The sequence below is a fragment of the Apostichopus japonicus genome, chromosome 16 (assembly GCF_037975245.1).
Source record: "Apostichopus japonicus isolate 1M-3 chromosome 16, ASM3797524v1, whole genome shotgun sequence".
Classification (NCBI taxonomy): Eukaryota; Metazoa; Echinodermata; class Holothuroidea; order Aspidochirotida; family Stichopodidae; genus Apostichopus; species Apostichopus japonicus.
This window is the reverse complement of record NC_092576.1, coordinates 36,757,381-36,774,618: the sequence shown is the minus strand read 5'-3', so window position 1 is coordinate 36,774,618 and position 17,238 is coordinate 36,757,381. Positions and strand designations below refer to the sequence as shown.

Genomic DNA, 17,238 nt, shown 5'->3' with positions numbered 1-17,238 from the left:
AGTTGCTGCAAATTTAGTTAATCTCTTAACGCAGAAACAGACCCACGAATAAGCAAGCAAACACATGAATATGTAAACTAATTACGTCATCAATATCTCGTTCAGAAATAAACAGAACAAGTTTTTTTTTTTAAGCTTTACAGTAAACATCACAAATTAACATTCTTTTCCGCAATATTGTCAGCTTACATAAAATGTGTCATTAAAGTTAAATTTTGCTTTAAGTGTTATTCGGAATGACACAAATATCATTTATGCATACATTGAAGACGTGGTGGTATATCTCCTGATCATATTTTAATGCACACGGTATGTTTTATATTGCAAGTTAAATGTGCCAATGAAATGTTCTCTAATGAGCATATGAACATTAATTAAACCTTTGATTAATGTCTCCGGTTACTATCAGTTGGTGGAACGTGAGAAAGTTAGAACAAGTTGAACGAGCCAGAGAATGAAGGGATTTATAAATGATGGTAGGTTTAGAAAAATGACAAAGCTGTGAATCCGGATCCGTAAGATTCACAACAGAAATGTTTCCATTATGACACAGCGCCCTCAATGGGGGAAACATATTTCATACTACTTTATAAAGTGCTCTATCAATTCATATACTTATTTACATAATAGTATAAGCTATGATTCATTTTTTACACATCGTTTCTACCTCCCCATCCTCCCCACCCTAACTACCAATCGTTAGTTGTGTTTCCTTGAGTGTTCATATACATCACCGTGCTAAATGTAGTTTAAAAGACTAATCCCGTCCGTGTAGAATCAAACATTTTATTCAACTCTACCTTGCGGGAGAAAATGTTAGAATAGTACATGATGTACAGATAAGCTCTGTCTTGAGGTTTGTTTATCAGTAACTGAAAGTGCCGGCTTAATTTCAATAATTCCATTAAATTAAAACAGGGCCGCAGCCAGATCCCCCCCCCCCCCTCTGAGTTTTCACTTCCAAAAGGAAAGTATAGACCTATCCTATGATAATGTGGAACCTTGTACATGTGATATGCGCTATTTCAGTTACTTTTTAGCGAAGTCACTTTTATCATTTCTTGTGATTTCATTAGTCATTAGTGTACAACCTCAATATTCTAGGTACGTATAGGAATGGCATACAGAAAGAAAAAACAAGGGTTAGTTTAACCTCTCATCACGTACCGGTATATATGCACGAACGCGTATGCGATGACCATGAGTTTTTTTCTTTTAGTTTCAACTATTCATTAAAAGAATAGCAATAAACGTAAAGGTCTCCTAACATCTTAATCATGGGACAGTGTTGTAGTCTAATGTGAAACTACGATTCATAAATATATTTATTACGTCCATGTTTTTTATGTAGGCATATCAGTTTCATTGTTATTCAGTGCTCCAATGTTTTCACTAAGAATATTGAGGCACTGTGAATATACGTATATACAGGGCTATGTTTAAGAGACGAACGAGGGAGGGGGGAGCAACTCCCCAGTCCTCTACACGGTCCACCCACTCAGCTCAGTTGCATTCGTTAACATTTGGTAAACTAATTACAACATGCCATCATTTAATCACGAAACCCAGTGTCGTGCAGATGATTTTATAAGGGGGGGGGGGGACGGGTATACGGTGTAAAATGAGAATATCCAGACTGATTTAGGTAGTGACTTAAATGTTTATGGCTAGGCCAGGTGTGAATTAAATATGTTTGTAACTGAGTGGGTGCTGCAGTAGCATCACTGAAGCTAACTCTCATATATAGTGGTCTAGGGTGCCCCCACATCACCCCCAAACTAAAAACAAAATAAAATAGAAGCCAAATGATGCATTCTGAGGTATGTTTAGATCACTATAATTTATGTCTTTATAAATTAGCTCTAACAGAAGGTTGTACTAGTAAATAATATTTGATAAGTTCAAAATGAAAGTAGGGGCATGGACCTTGATATGAGGGCCATAGTGGTCTTTTATAATGGAGGGTATGATGCCCTGGGGTCATTTAAGCCAACGTAGGGCATTGGGGCTCCTACCCGGAAATAAGAATGTTAGACGATAGATAGAGTGTGGTCCCTAGACGCAAAGTCTTGCTACAAGAAATACGCTGTGTGACGTTTAAGAAAAACTGGGGTGGAAGGGGGAGGGGGGGGGGGAGCACCAGTACTAGAGGTCCTATTCTTTCCTGGCAGCATACAAAAATCCACCGACTGAACCATATTCCACCAATTTATTAAGATCGTTTTCGATATAGTAATAGGCCTAATGAAATCGTATAAGATGTTTAGTTAGTATCGTTTTCTTCCAAACATCTTATGGCTAACATAATAATAATATAGAGACATATTTAGTACTTGTCAAAATGACCTTCAGAACAACAGATCATTGACGTATCCAGATACCGGAGCTGCAGTCGTTTAGTCACGTGACGTATTACCGCGCGATTGACAGGTCATGTATAAAGAATACAATGAGCTTGAAATACAGTGTACATCATAATATTAATAGAGATTATAATGAAAGGCAAGTTAACCATCACTAGTTGGTCTGTACACAGTTGTCATATGTCAGATACACACAGTGTGTGTAGAAACAGCGTGATCACTGTACGGTAATATAGTAGTAGAATATTGACTCCTAAACATGGATAACACTTTCTTCAGAGTATGGTGAGGCAGTCATATCTGGATGAAATTAATGTGTGCGTGTATTAGAGAGAGAAAGGCCTAGAATACTGAAGGTCACAGGTAATAGACTTTGCTCTTTAAATTTTGTTTTGCTTTTCTCACTATAGACGCACGTCGGGGCAGGGCATGGGCGGGTGAGGGGGGGGGGGTGGTTAGATGGTACTGCAAAAGATGAATACAAATAAAAAGTACGAACTATAAGGGACAGTCGCAATACTGAAATATACTTCCTTATGGTAACGAAGATCAAATACATAAGTAATGATAATGAGATGATATAAAGAAATGACGTAGAAGAAATGTTAAGATATCAGCGGGAAGGGGGTCAACCACAAGTGGAACATGATAGGGTTAGAGTAAGGTGGGGAGTGGGCTGTGGAAATTGCTTATATTGCAAAAGGAAATAAGGGAGTAAAGGAAGTAATGTATTACAGGGTCTAGTTGGGGTAGTTACGGGGTGGAGGGCATTCATAGGCGTAGGAGCCTCATTTTGATTTGGGGGGGGGGGGCTGTAACGACTTGCCCGAAAAATATAATCAACATTTTTTCGCGCGTTCCGCGCGCGTTCCACATGTTAATGTGCATATCATATACCGGTACGCATTCATCAGTTATTACATCACCTGCCAATAACATAAAATCATTTTCCGTCTTATTACCCTTCCATATTTGTTATAATTATTGGGGAAGTCTTTACAACGACGACGACGACGACGATGATAAAAGTTTAACCATTGAAAAACGCATTGCAAATTCTTCTTCTTTCAGTAGGTGCCAGTGGCGGAGCTTAGGGGTATTGGTCAGGGGGGAGTAAATGGTCTGTAGGGGTGCTTTCGACATTATCAGCATATTGCCCAAATTTTCACCCAAAAAAAATTGAAAAACACTGCAAATTATTATTCTTTCAGTAGGTGCCCGAAAAAGTTCTCAGCATATATTGCCCGAATTTTCATCAAAAAATTGAAAAACACATTACAAATTATTATTCTTTCAGTAGATGCCCGAAAAATTTTCAGCATATTGCCGAATTTTCACCCCCCAAAAAATGAAAAACACTGCAAATTATTATTCTTCCAGTAGGTGCCCGAAAAATTCTCAGCATATTGCCCGAATTTTCGCCAAAAAATTTGGTTGGGGGCTGCAGCCCCCCCCCCCCCAGCCCCCCGCCTCCTACGCCTATGGTGGAGGGATCAATGTTAGGTGCGGTAGATGTGTTCGTGTTATTTTAACAGATTGAGATTAAAACAGGTCTGAAAGATGAAGTAATGTTTTCTTTTTTTGCTATGTTGTACTTGGTTACAAGGACTTGGGTCCGTTGTTATTACTTGTGTTGGAGGGACTAATAGGACTATGCTAGTTAATATGCAAATATTTACTTCCGTCTTTAATAAATAATTTATTGTCAAATCTAAAACTATTATGGAACTTGAATGATTTTTTTTAAGACTTTATCGGCCCAATATTGGACAAATTACTAGTATGCTATTTATGAACAATTCCCCGAATTCCATAATGTCCAAGTTTGTTAAGTATAAACAATGGTCAATGAACCATCAAATAATTGTTTTTTTCATGATCTAGTGATGTAGTGATGTTTCATATATATATAGACCGTTGTTATAATTATTGGGGAAGTCTTTACAACAATAATGATAATAATGATAATGATAATGATAATGATAATAATAATAATAATAATAATAATAATAATAATAATAATAATAATAATAATAATAATAATAATAATAATAATAATAATAATAATAATAATAATAATAATAATAATAATAATAATAATAATAATAATAATAATAATAATAATAATAATAATAATAATTTATTATCCCTATACACTTGTTTCCTTTGGTTTCTTTTCTTTTTAATTTCATACATACCCTTATCTTTTCTCTCTTTCCTTTCTTCAACAATTATTAATTTCAAAAAAAGGACGAAAAAAAAAATAATACTTAAAAAAAAATGTTCTTCACAGAATCAAATCAACATCAGGAAGGCCTACCAACGATTGAAAACCAGACAGTGTCTAGACGTGACGTATCTATTGCAATCTCCAGGGACTTGTTTGTCAGTAAATTCCAGGTGTTTTTATTAAGGACGCGCGGGCTGTTACATTGAATACAACTTCTTTTCATTGGAAGGCGCGCGCGTCTACTCCAATGAATACAACTTCTTTTCATTGTATTGTTCAAGTATTTGATTGACAGGTGTCGAACAAAAGAAAATGTTAAACTATTGAACTTGTCAGTACAGTCAGTGTACATCGTTAGCACGAACAAATAATGATGAAATAAGTTCAATAGACTTTTGCGATCAAACAAAATGTTTACTGAGTAGAAAAGAGTGGAAATTTTTAACGTACAAATGTATGATATAAATGTGTACAGTATTGGGTATATATGATAGATTAGATTATTTGGACACAACGTAGCTTTTTGGTTCCCGCGGGGCGGGTCACGTAAACAGCACACACCATGTAGAGTATATAGAGATAAGATAATGGTTATTGGCCTTGTAGGTTTGGGAGGGAGGGTGGTGGGTTGGGGAGGGAGGGGGGGTTGTTTGGTAGGGGACAGGAAAATACTGCGATGTTAGTAAGGATCTACATTAAAATCTTAGAGATTATTCTTTACACAGATGTACTGTTTGTTTATAAAATAATATATACCTGATTTTGAGTGTTATTTACATATAGACTGTTTGATTGGTCTCTACTGTGTGGGGATTGACTGTAATGTTAGTTGGGCTAACAACAATATGCATATATCAAGAGTTGTCTGTCATGGCGGAAGGGAGGGAGCAAAGGGTTGGAGTGGAGGAGGTGACGACAGGCTGATCAGAAGAGACGGACAATAGTAGTATGACAGGAGACCTTGCTGAGTATGTGTGTTGGGGGGGGGGGGGGGTAGTGTGTGTGTGGGGGGGGGGGGTAGTGTGTGCGGGGGTAGTATGTGTGGGGCGTAGTGTGTGTGGGGGAGTGTGTATGGGGGGTAGATAAGTTTCCAAGTGTTTAAACATAGCTTAACGAAATTGGTAAGTGGTATAGCATAGTTTGGTTTAGGGGGAGTGGGGAAAGGGTGGATTTTGGAAATCTTAGGGTAGTTTAGTTGAGAGAGGTGTCGTATTAATAGATGAGGCCAACTACGATATGTTTAATATGTATCACTGTCTTGTTTTAGTTTAAAATAAATGTGCGATAATAAACAATTAATTTATAAAATTATTCAAGACAATTTCCTCCTTTTCAAGAGGAACATATTGAGCTTTAGTATAACAAAGTTGACTTTTTTTTCGTTCCAGCCTATTTCATTTAAAGAAATTATGTTAATTTAATTCATCAAAGTTTGTGTTTATTTATTTTATTTTTAAAAAGTCGTTTTACATACTCTAAGATGATGGTTACTTAAATGATTTATTCCTCATATCTAGGTGTAGTTAAATCCTAATTTGCTGTTATTGTTTCAATGAGATATATTGTTTATTTTTTTACATATAAGCTAGGGACTGCTATCTCTTTATTTCAATGCATTTCATGTTTTTTTAATTTTTTTTTATTTATTGTTAAAGTTTAATTGTTTCTGCCTCATGTTGTCTCTATTTTATTCTCCTATTAATCATATTCCTCACCTGATGACTGTTCTTACATTGTTAGTTTATTTGTTTATTCAATTTATTATTTATTTGTTTTCTTTTACTTCTCCATTTACATACACCTATCAATAGACCTTCAATAAATATTAAATATTTACTATATAAGTAATTCCTATCTTGTTTACATCATTAATATTTATTAGTGTTTTCATTAATTACTAATATTATTTACATACTTATTAATTATACTTACTTCAGTTGCTTGAATCTTTGAGAGTGTTGTAGATAGTTTAATATTCCATTAACTTCATGTTTATTCATTTCTCTCCCATCCTCTGTCTGTATGACCATATTCTCTATTGATGTTATGATTGGTAGAGAGAGACCAGAAGAGAGGATAATGTTCCCATCTTCATCAATCTTACTAAAGGACCCGACTAGAGTCACCTGGAATATGGGAATCTGAAGAAAGGAAAATAATACATAGAATTAATATCATCATGTTTGTTTACAGGATAAATACTTGAAAATATAACATTATTAATATAGGAATATTAACTTTATTGTTGTTTTAATTTAATATTAATAAATTATATTTTGTTTATTTTCATCTACTTTTGTTAATTATTTAATAATTAGTGGTTTGAATTTGTAAAAAAGAGTAAATTTTATTCGTAAAAGTGTGTTTTTTCTTCGCTTTATCTTTGTTTTCATTTCAAGATTTTAAAAGGTAAACAAGAGGGTTAGGTTTATTACAGAGATCAGTCATTGTTATTTTATAGAATGAATTAAATGTGTGTAAGAGGGGTGAGGGATGGACGGACCAAGGGATGTCAGTGGTGTAGGGAGGGGTGTGTTATGGTAAGGAAGGGTGTGTTAAGGTAAAGTGATATTTGGTCGGGGTATTAGGAGGGTGTCTTGGTGCAAGAGAGGGCGTGGATATGTTTTACCCTCGGGAATGTTATGATGTTATTGTCAAAGCGTGTGCAAGGGGTGAGAGATAAATGGACCAATGAGTGTCATACTGGGTAGGGATGGGTGTGAGTGGTTAAGGAGGGGTGTTTGAGGGTGGGGGAGCATGCAGACTACTTACACATTTTAAATGTAAGATGTGTTTGAGGGGGATGAGGGGGGGGGGAGGTTGTTTGAGACAGAACTAATATGTTCCAAATTAGTTTACTTTTAATATAATTTATTTAATTTGTGAAAGGAAGATCTGATTGAGGTGGGATTGGTTCTTTAGTGAACTGTTAAATTATTTATACATTTTATATTTAATTATCAGTTTGTTATTGAGGCATTCTACTACTTTCCATTTCTGTTCTTATTTAAAGGAACAAAGCAACATATTCGGCCGAGCCCGTAAAACAGGAAACAATTCATTGACCCTTTCTTTCTTAAATTATTATTTTATACTTCACTTTCTGGGAAGATTTTGAACGAAAAAATTAATTAAGGTAATATATAAACAGGAACTATTGCTGGATAGAAACCTTGGAAAAGAATTTAATAATGATTATTTATTGTTTATTATCCTAAACACTATATCCAGTAGTTTATTATTTTATTTATATTTATTACTTGTATTTACGATTCTGTCTTATCTAGAGCATAAAAATATTTATCGAGTTGAACCTGTATTTCCTTGTTCTAATTTAAACAGTTTACTAATTAATAATTATTTAAAGAGATCTAACCTCTTATTAAGACATTCAACGATTGTATATAATTTAAACTTGTATTGATTGATATATTTATTCGATATATCCCTTTATGTTTGACTTACGTCATGATTGGATGCTTCCACCAGGAGCTCTATGACTGACCTCTGTATAGACTCACTGATGTCTCTCTGGATGGTCAAAGCATCTGAACACATCTCTGTAATAGTCTGGATGTCATCGGGCTATTGAAATAAAGAAATAATAATTATTTAATAGAATACTAATCATGTAAAATTGAGGCGTTTAAGAGACAATGAATTTTGGTGTTAATATCGTAGTTTAATTTATCGGTTAATTCAGCAGATATTTGTTAAATTAGTTAATTTTTGCTTTTTATATGTGTATGTTTTACTTCCTACAAAGTAAAGCTCTCACACTAGGTTTAACGGGTTTAACGATATTTTTATTTTTTTAAATATATGTTAAAATTAATGAATGCATCTAGAAAGGTAATATTATATGAACTCATCATTTTAATTATGTTGCAAAAAAAATAATGCACAGACATTTTCCACGGGGGAAAAAAGAAGAAATTTTTACTAACAAAATGCATTCTGAAGAATCTCTTTAATTCCAAGTACAATAACAGTTGAGTGATTATTCTAATTTAATCAGATTAAATGATGGAAAAACAAAACAAAACAAAGAAGGATTTTAAAGAACACGCTCAATATATCAAACTTAAGATCGATCGTAAGCCTTTATAAAACGGGGCCCTGATTAAAGAAAAAAAAAACAGCAAAACAAAGTAAGATTTTAAAGAACATGACTTTGACCGAGATTCATTTCCTGGAATTATGTAATCTTTCAGATCCAAATAAATGTATCTAGAATTAAGAGCAAGATATTGAGAACTAGGAATGTGGAATATTGTTTTTCTTTCCTGTAAGAATCATATCGTCTGTCACCGGAATATTCCATACCGGAGTACAATATATGCTTATAACTCTCAAGGATGCTGGCTTTTTATGATTATGTTTTGACAATGATTGACCCCTCAACCACGTTACTCTTCTGCATGTTACTAATAATAACAGTATCACAGGGAAATGTGAAAGAAACTTACATTATTAATGATTGTTATTTACTAAAAAATACCAAATATTACAAACCTTCCTCCATGTACCAGATATCAGATCAAGGTAACGAGCTTCACTCGATGATATGACTGTAAAAATAGATGAAATAATAAAATCAATAAATGATCATAGATATAAATGACATATTTTAAACAATACTTAAGATTCCATATAAATTTGTTTCTTATCATAGATAAAAATGACTTATTTTAAACAATACATAAGATTCGATATTTAATTGTTTCACACACTTTTACTGTTAACATTTTTTGTATGTACCTGTACTAGAGGGGTCATTTATCAGTAAACTGAACCATGGAAATGCTCTCTCTACTAATTAATTAGTAATAAAGTACTAGAAATTAACAGTCACTAGTAATCCAACCAATAATTATAATCTCTTCGTTGCCTAATACTTCTGGCTTACTTCACAGTCATTATTTTATAGGATAAACAATAATATATTAAGTTACTCAAAACACTAAATCTCTTAGATATTACTTTAATATATATAGGGACTTGATAAAAAGCTGCTTAAATCAGCTCAAGGAACACCATATAAGGAGGAACTTTTAGGAAGTCCAACTCCTACACCCCCCCCATTCCACCCTACCCCCACACAGAACTAGTCTGTTTGTTGTATGCAAGATCTACCACTGGATCCCCATTCTAGATTCATTATTACCAACAAATATCTCATTATACTAGTCCCCCCCCCCCCCACACCCCCAATCCTCCTCTACCACACTTCCCTCTCGTGTCACAAATCTGTGAAACATTGCAATAAAAGCAATCTACTTGGTCAATAGTTCTTTTAATTCTTATGTAAACACAGTACCTTTAATATTCCTTGATCTTGATTCTTCTGGTATGATGTCTGGATTTATCGATGACGGCAGTTTACAGTTGTGAAGCCTTCAAAGGTAAAGAAAGCAGGGAAAGTAAATATTTAAATATTGAATGCATATCTGATGTCATTACATTAATAAATAACATGGAGGTCAATGAATTTGCCTGTTGACAAGGTACAGGTATTTGCAACTAGTTACGATGGCCAAACAACCCTTCCACCACCCCTCATTTGGCCCTCCCATTAACATTTGCTAATTTGCTATTTTTAACTATTTACAGTATATGTATTAATTAAAGTTGCCTAACTCTTGCAAATATTATTAAGCTTATTACAAATAATAGTATTTGAAAATAAACAATACTTTTTTCGTTTGCCATAAACTTGATAATCTTCCCATGTTTCGTTTTAGATTTTTAAGTAATAATTTATCTTAATTTTTTTTCTTGTAGTTTTAGTTTCTTTATAAGTTCTAAAGTTATTTGTTGTTCCTATTATACTACAAATCCCCCCCCCCCCTTCACCCCACCAAACTCACCATGTTTCATCCTAACGTGTGGAAACGCCTAACGTGCTGTACACTACACAATCAGTAATGAAATATGATGTGAACACATTTCCTAGCTTAAAGATAAGTTAAAGTATTGCAACTTTTCAAACCGCACGTCTCAACACAAGACTTGTACATTTAAACTAAAATAAAAATATCACTGCACGAAACCTAATCTTATTCCCTCCTATATACCCCATACGTTCACCCTCTGACTAACCCTTCTCCCCCTCTTACCCACATATTATCAGCCAAGGCCTGTCACGATGTTTCCCAGCTTAAAAATAATTCTATATATTTCCTAGCTTAAAGATAAGTTAAAGTATTGCAACTTTTCAAACCGCACCTCTCAACACAAGCCTTTTTAACTTTAACTAAAATATAAAAAATATCACTGCACAATATCATTACTTTATCCCATCCTATGTACCCCATACGTTTACCCTCTGACTACCCCCCCCCCTCTTACCCACGTATTATCTGCCAAGGCCTGTCACGATGTTTTCTCCTTACCATAGTTCCTTGAACCTTGGTGACTGGATTCCATATTTTATTAGTCCGATCACTTCTTCCTCTGTAAATTTTTGTTTCTGTAATCCTGCTATGATGGATATCTTCTCTACTGATGATAGGCTCGATAAACTAAGACCGGACACAAGTCTGATATCTTCACCGTCAAATCCACTGAAGGACCATTGTAGGAATAGCTCAGATATTGGAATCTGAAGAATAGGAAAGAAAGATCACAGTTAACTTATCTTATAGTTCATCCATGATGGATAAATACACATGACGGATATCCAACGTATATGAAATAGAACACAAAATGCTTTAAAAAGCAATACAAGTAATCATTAATTTAACAAAGAATTTTCTGTGATTATCTTATTTTTTTCGATTTTCATAATATTTGGAATTTTATTCATTTAAATTATTTAATACAAATAAAAAGAAGAGTGGTGACTTTTTTCAAACTTGCTTGCCAAACAAACCAATAAAAAAAACATGATATGATGATGATTTTATTAAAATAAAATTCGTAAGATGACGAAATTTAGCTTAAAGTAAAAAACAATATCATAAATATTTATATTCGGTCTGTAATATTATATTTAGCACATACGCTAACTATTTCTGTAGATTTCATAATCTATGCTATTGACATCGTTTCATTCCTGTCAGTCAGTGCATTAATTCCTACAGCCACACTAGCGGAGACTCGACAGCGTTCCTGCCGTGAGTGGCCCACTACAAAGGAGTTTCCTTCGCGGGAGATACAGCCAATCTCGATACGTGTGTTAATCGTATAGGCCTATACCCTACTTGCAATCAATTTCGTAATAACAAAGATTAAATAATTTCCAATCATTGTAAAGACAGAAAGATTATATAGGGCTTTATTAATTTTGTGGCGTACATATGTAAGACTTTCCACTCTCCAGCCGACCGACAAACCAAAAGCGAAGCCAGATGGCCGGCCCGGTTTAAAATAACCTAGCTTAAGCCTAAACAGTATGAACGAAGCCACCGTCATATCTTATTATAATGTAATTGTATAGACTCATTTGAGTTTAACTTTCCTATTCAATTTTGCCTACCTCCAGTTTTGATACTGTTTACCTTTTGATATCTTACTTTTGACCTACTGTTACTGTTAGCCTAGGTCTAGCCTAGATTAGTAATACACATCCATCCTTACTGCTACCAAGTTTACCTCATTTGTCTATTTAGGCCCACACTCCACAGTATATAATTTATATAGTATAAAGTTGGAAACTAATTTTATGACTGATACAATAATTAAATTAAATTTAAAAGGCTGGCGGAGGATATACATACTGCTATATTCTAAGCTCTTACTTTTCCCGGTAAGAGAATCTTATACTAGCCGTAGCTAACGGTTAAGTCTAACGTTACATTACGAAGGCTAACACGTTGATAATGAAACTCTTCACACCCTGAGTTTAACTCGGCACTGTCCGGTATCATGTGACGTGTTTAAGACGTAGCCTAGGCCTACGCGTGTGAAATGGGTTAGATCTCAAACCTGTTGCTTATTTTTATTTTCCCTTAAAAAGCTAACGTTATTTGTTATACCTACATTTTTTTTTAAACTGACGTTAGGCTACAACGTAAACCAATAGGCCTAAGTAATATGTAACGCCAATAATGATTAACGCTGTCGATGCAAAAGAGTGGAAATTTATACTGGTCACTAATACATATGAAACGGTCTCAAATAACACAGAAATAAAAAAAAAGATAAATTAACTTGATGAGCTTGAAACATATTATCATTTTGTTCGGCTAGACGTTGTCTAATTGAACACATTAAAGGAAGTTTACCGGCAACATATGACCGGATGTCTATATGTTTGAGTATAGGCCTAGGCCTTACTTGTTCTTTTGTGCGTTCAACAAGCTCATTGTTTGGATCTAATTTCTGGTTTGTCATCTAACTGTTTCATGTAATTTCTACTATGCTAACGTTTCTATTTTGTTTTACTTCGTTAGGCTCCAATTTCAAGAAGAGCGAACGTAACCTAAGTAATACTATAGTGGGGCCTAGGCCTAAGCTAAAACAGTCATTTCAGACAGGCAAGGTCACATAAAGAAGTGATTCCTTTGACATTCATGCAACGACAAATATTACAGAAAACACAATATCTCACAAGCATGCCTAGGCCTATAATTGTTGACTTTAAATAGACCTATAATTACCGTTAGTCGATATAATTACAGCAGCAAACCATACGCGGTGTAAGTCCATTGGCAGCCATACAGTATAACGATAAACATGTATGTGTGAACGTGTAACTAGTAACGAACTGAATCTCCACACAGAGTGTACGTACTTTCTATTTGACCCGCCCTACGGGAATCGATTCGTACGTCTACGTGCGCAGATGATCAACGTTCACTGTGCGGCTTTGTTTAAACTTGAGAACAGGTGTTTTGTTGTTTGAGTGTACTGGTGAATGGAAGTTTCCAAATGTTTTAAATTGTTCAGGCTTTTGCTATTCTTCAAACGTTCCTTCTACTGTACCAAGTTACATGAAGCTTTTGTAAATTTAATAAGCCAATATTAAATGGACAAACCAAATAAATGTCCTTTTCAATTCAAATAAAGAATGAAAATGGCACTTTCGTACATGCATATTAAAATACTGGAATATATCGATTGCTCGTGCAAAATAGAGGGCGCACTTCCTAAACAAATGTTACAGGGATCGAGGGTGTTTTCTGAAGACTAGGGATATAGGAACGACAACCTTGATGATAGATTTATAGTTATCTCTCGGTCTGCAGGGTTTCAACTCTTTTTCTAATTATAGCTATTTTTGAAACATTTGGAGATAAATGATCGGTCCCCTTTCGTGTTTGTTTCATAGTCTACCATACATTATTGACAGTATCATCACTTAGGTTAATGATTATATTTCTTAGGCACATAATGACGTCACTTTGTCATATCAAGGTGTATATTCTTTGTGTGTCGTGGGGTGTTTAAGTAGTAAAATCAGTGATATCCTCGGCTAAAACGGTAGATCGTGTCACATCTGTGCTAGTCCCTACTTACTCAGACACTCACGCTTGGTGAATAAATAACATTTATTCATCTCGGTCAGATTTGTAGCCTTAGATCAAGTATAATATTCGTTGCTTGTAATGGACACGTGATACTGCGATGTACCGTTATGAGAAGGGTTAGTGTTGCCTATTTATATGTGTTTTCATTTAAAGTGACAACAGTTTAGGCGCGTAGCCAAGGGGTGGGGGTGCGAAGGGGGCAGTCGCCCCCCCCCCTCCCCTTGAGCATATTTTTTGTTTATGTTTTTATGATATCGCTAGTAATTTCAAAAGAGAAAATGCTAAGATTCAGCTTACAAGGCCTGGGAAGGGCCATTTCCAGCGATCTGAGAAGCATTTTCAGCCAAAATTTTCTTGTACGCTTCGCGCCAAGCATGGTGGCGCTACGCTTAAAAAGTTTTCGATGCAGAATATACGGCTCTGATAATTTGACTACAGGTTCGCCCATCCATTGGCAAATTCCTGGCTACGCGCCTGCAACAGTTTCAATGATAACTGATCTAAATAAATTGCAATGGTCTATTAATCGTAAAGTAGCGATATTTCTATCGCTGTGTTGAATTATAAGTGACTTACGTTGTGACTTGATGCAATTTCAAGGAGCAATATCGTAGACATCTGGAGTTGTTTACTATCAGTTCTCCTTAGATACACAATACTCGAACACAGAACTCGTAAACTGTTTTCACCCTTAGTCTGAAAATGAAACACAAGCGTCTTGAAATTAATAATAAGGAACGAACTTCAAGTTATAATGTTTAAAATTGCTCCCTTGAGTATCACAATTTCACATAATGTTAACGGTAGATGAAATCAGTGAGGGGGAACTGATAATCACGCAAATATTGTATGATTAAATGAACTTAAATTAAATAAGCACTTTTGACTTTTCATAACACCTTGTGGACTCTGCTCTATGGTACGGATTTGATGTTAAGCAAAACGGGGGGCGGGGAGGGGGTTGTAATGTCCTTTCTGGTAAGGAGTCTAAGGGGAGGAAGATACCATTCTCTTGAGAAAATATTCGTTGAGGGGGATAATATTCAAACTGGTTCTACCACCGGTCACGGAACTTAATTTAAGTTAACGATTGTGTTTATATGTCTTATTGACACCATATAGGATATACTCTCTGTTACGTATTTAAGTTTTAGGGCTGTATCGGGAGACATGGGCAGGGTAAGGGACAAGGAATTATGTTACTAGTCGTTTTGTGGGGGAGTCTGAAGGAAGAAGTGTGCCCTCTTCCATTCAGAAAATGATTTTAAGGATAGATTGCTTAGATGCACAATTTTGCTGTCATTTTTATCATTATAACTACATCTTTGAATACAACTTTGCTGTGCGTGTGTTATGAAAGACACTTTGGTGGAGAAGATACTTGTTCCCATTCTCCTAGTGGATACGGCCCTATATTTGTATATCAACCATATAAGCAAATAATAATTCATAACATTACTTGTTGGTATATGTACACAGGTGGATATTATATATATATTATGATGCAGGTGGAGATGTTATGTTTTATTACAGAAACAATACTATTTGATAATTGAAATTTCATTCATACTAAATCATTGGAACATGTTCAGCGAAATATCGTTACATATTTGAAAGGGCTAACGAGAAGCATATCATACAGTGCTAACATAGGGGATTGAAAGGGATTAGTTAGCTAAGCACGCATTTCCGTTTCAAATACTTGCATTTGTAAGAATGCTGCATTATAACCAAATCAATATTTATGAATATTTTCTCGAAAGGCAAAATTTTGACTAAACTTCAGTGTCATATAACCATGGTTGTGCTTTCATCATTTATCAAATGGATATTGATCGATTTCAATAGCGAATTAAATTGACTCTTTGAGCAACAAAGTAAGAAAATTTGGTTGATAATTATTACTGTACATTGTTCCTGGCTAGGAGTACAGAACCATTGGAACTTGAACACTTTTAGATAGTTCTTGTTAGCATTTGTAGCAAGTTTAGAGCAAAAATACATGTCAGGAAGAAATATTACACTTATATATATTTTCTGCAACATAACTTAGCTCTAGCGATTCCAAATATTTGTTGTAGTGTACCTACTTTAACTTAGCAAAGACATGCATTCGTTAGATATCCAATTTCAATTTCAAGTGATTCCAAGTTTACCCCGGTTCGGAACTTTGTTAGCCTAATATATTTCCAACAGAAAATGGACGAAACGGAGAATGGTTCAGTCTTGCTTTACCGGAGCCGATTGAGGGGAGGTGAGGACTTGGTTTGAGGAAATGCTCAATTGCCCCCACTCTACTTTGACACCGGGACTGGTATTCAACATCATATGTTTCAAGCTTGTACATTGTTCAATTATGGTACCGTCCCGTTTCGTTTACAAAAATTACTTCATAGAGGAGAGGGGAGCTCTTCGAAAGATCCTAATTCCTAAAAAAAGTTAGTTATCATTCATAATAATGCCGTTTAAATTATTAACATAACATTACCTAAATGTTCTACGTGTAGGGAAGCTGCCGATTTTGACAAGCGTGAGATTGATGAGACCGTACGCATCGGTACACGCATTCAGTGTGGTTATTGGTTATGTCAGTTACGGTATTTTATGTTTCTGTGTACCCCAACAGACACCCCCCCCCCAAAAAAAAAAAAAAAAAAATTACAAAGATGTTTTATCATTAGTGTACAATTCTGAAGTTGTCTTGAAAAATTATCTTGGTATCTTTTCTTTTAAATAAATGTTATCAATAACAGGAATTTATTAACCATTTAATTAATTAATTACTAATTTTAGTATTGTTTTGGAGAAAAATTCTATACACATTATTTGAAGTGGAATACATCGTTGTAATAAGCTTGTCGTGGTTCTCAACGTGAATTTTACTCACAGTTAATTAATTGATATTTTAATGCGATAATATGCGTTTATATTGCATATCTAGTTCCCCTGGTGTTAACTGTTTAAAAATAGCAGTATATTAGATAAACGTATTCTCAACTGTCATTTACGTTGCTTTACGTGTTAATTCCTTGAAAATAAAATTGAACTAAAAAACAATGTAATTTATATTCGAAAGTTCCATTTGTATTTTATTTTATCTAAGTATTTCTATTACATGCATATAAATGAACTAGTAAAATTCCGTGTCCGTTGCTATGGTGCCGTTTGCCAA

At 34.6% G+C, this 17,238-nt stretch overlaps 1 protein-coding gene across 1 annotated transcript in view; it reads right to left on the bottom strand.

The window, feature by feature from the left end:
- Window positions 1-17,238, bottom strand: part of LOC139982259 (uncharacterized) — a 39,805-nt gene that overhangs the window by 3,297 nt on the left and 19,270 nt on the right. The window contains exons 16-21 of the mRNA XM_071994934.1: window positions 14,643-14,762; window positions 10,989-11,197; window positions 9,914-9,990; window positions 9,109-9,164; window positions 8,059-8,178; window positions 6,526-6,734 (exon numbers count right to left, since the gene is read on the bottom strand). Of these exons, the coding sequence (XP_071851035.1) occupies window positions 6,526-6,734; window positions 8,059-8,178; window positions 9,109-9,164; window positions 9,914-9,990; window positions 10,989-11,197; window positions 14,643-14,762 (791 nt within the window). The remainder of the gene's footprint in view (window positions 1-6,525; window positions 6,735-8,058; window positions 8,179-9,108; window positions 9,165-9,913; window positions 9,991-10,988; window positions 11,198-14,642; window positions 14,763-17,238) is intronic.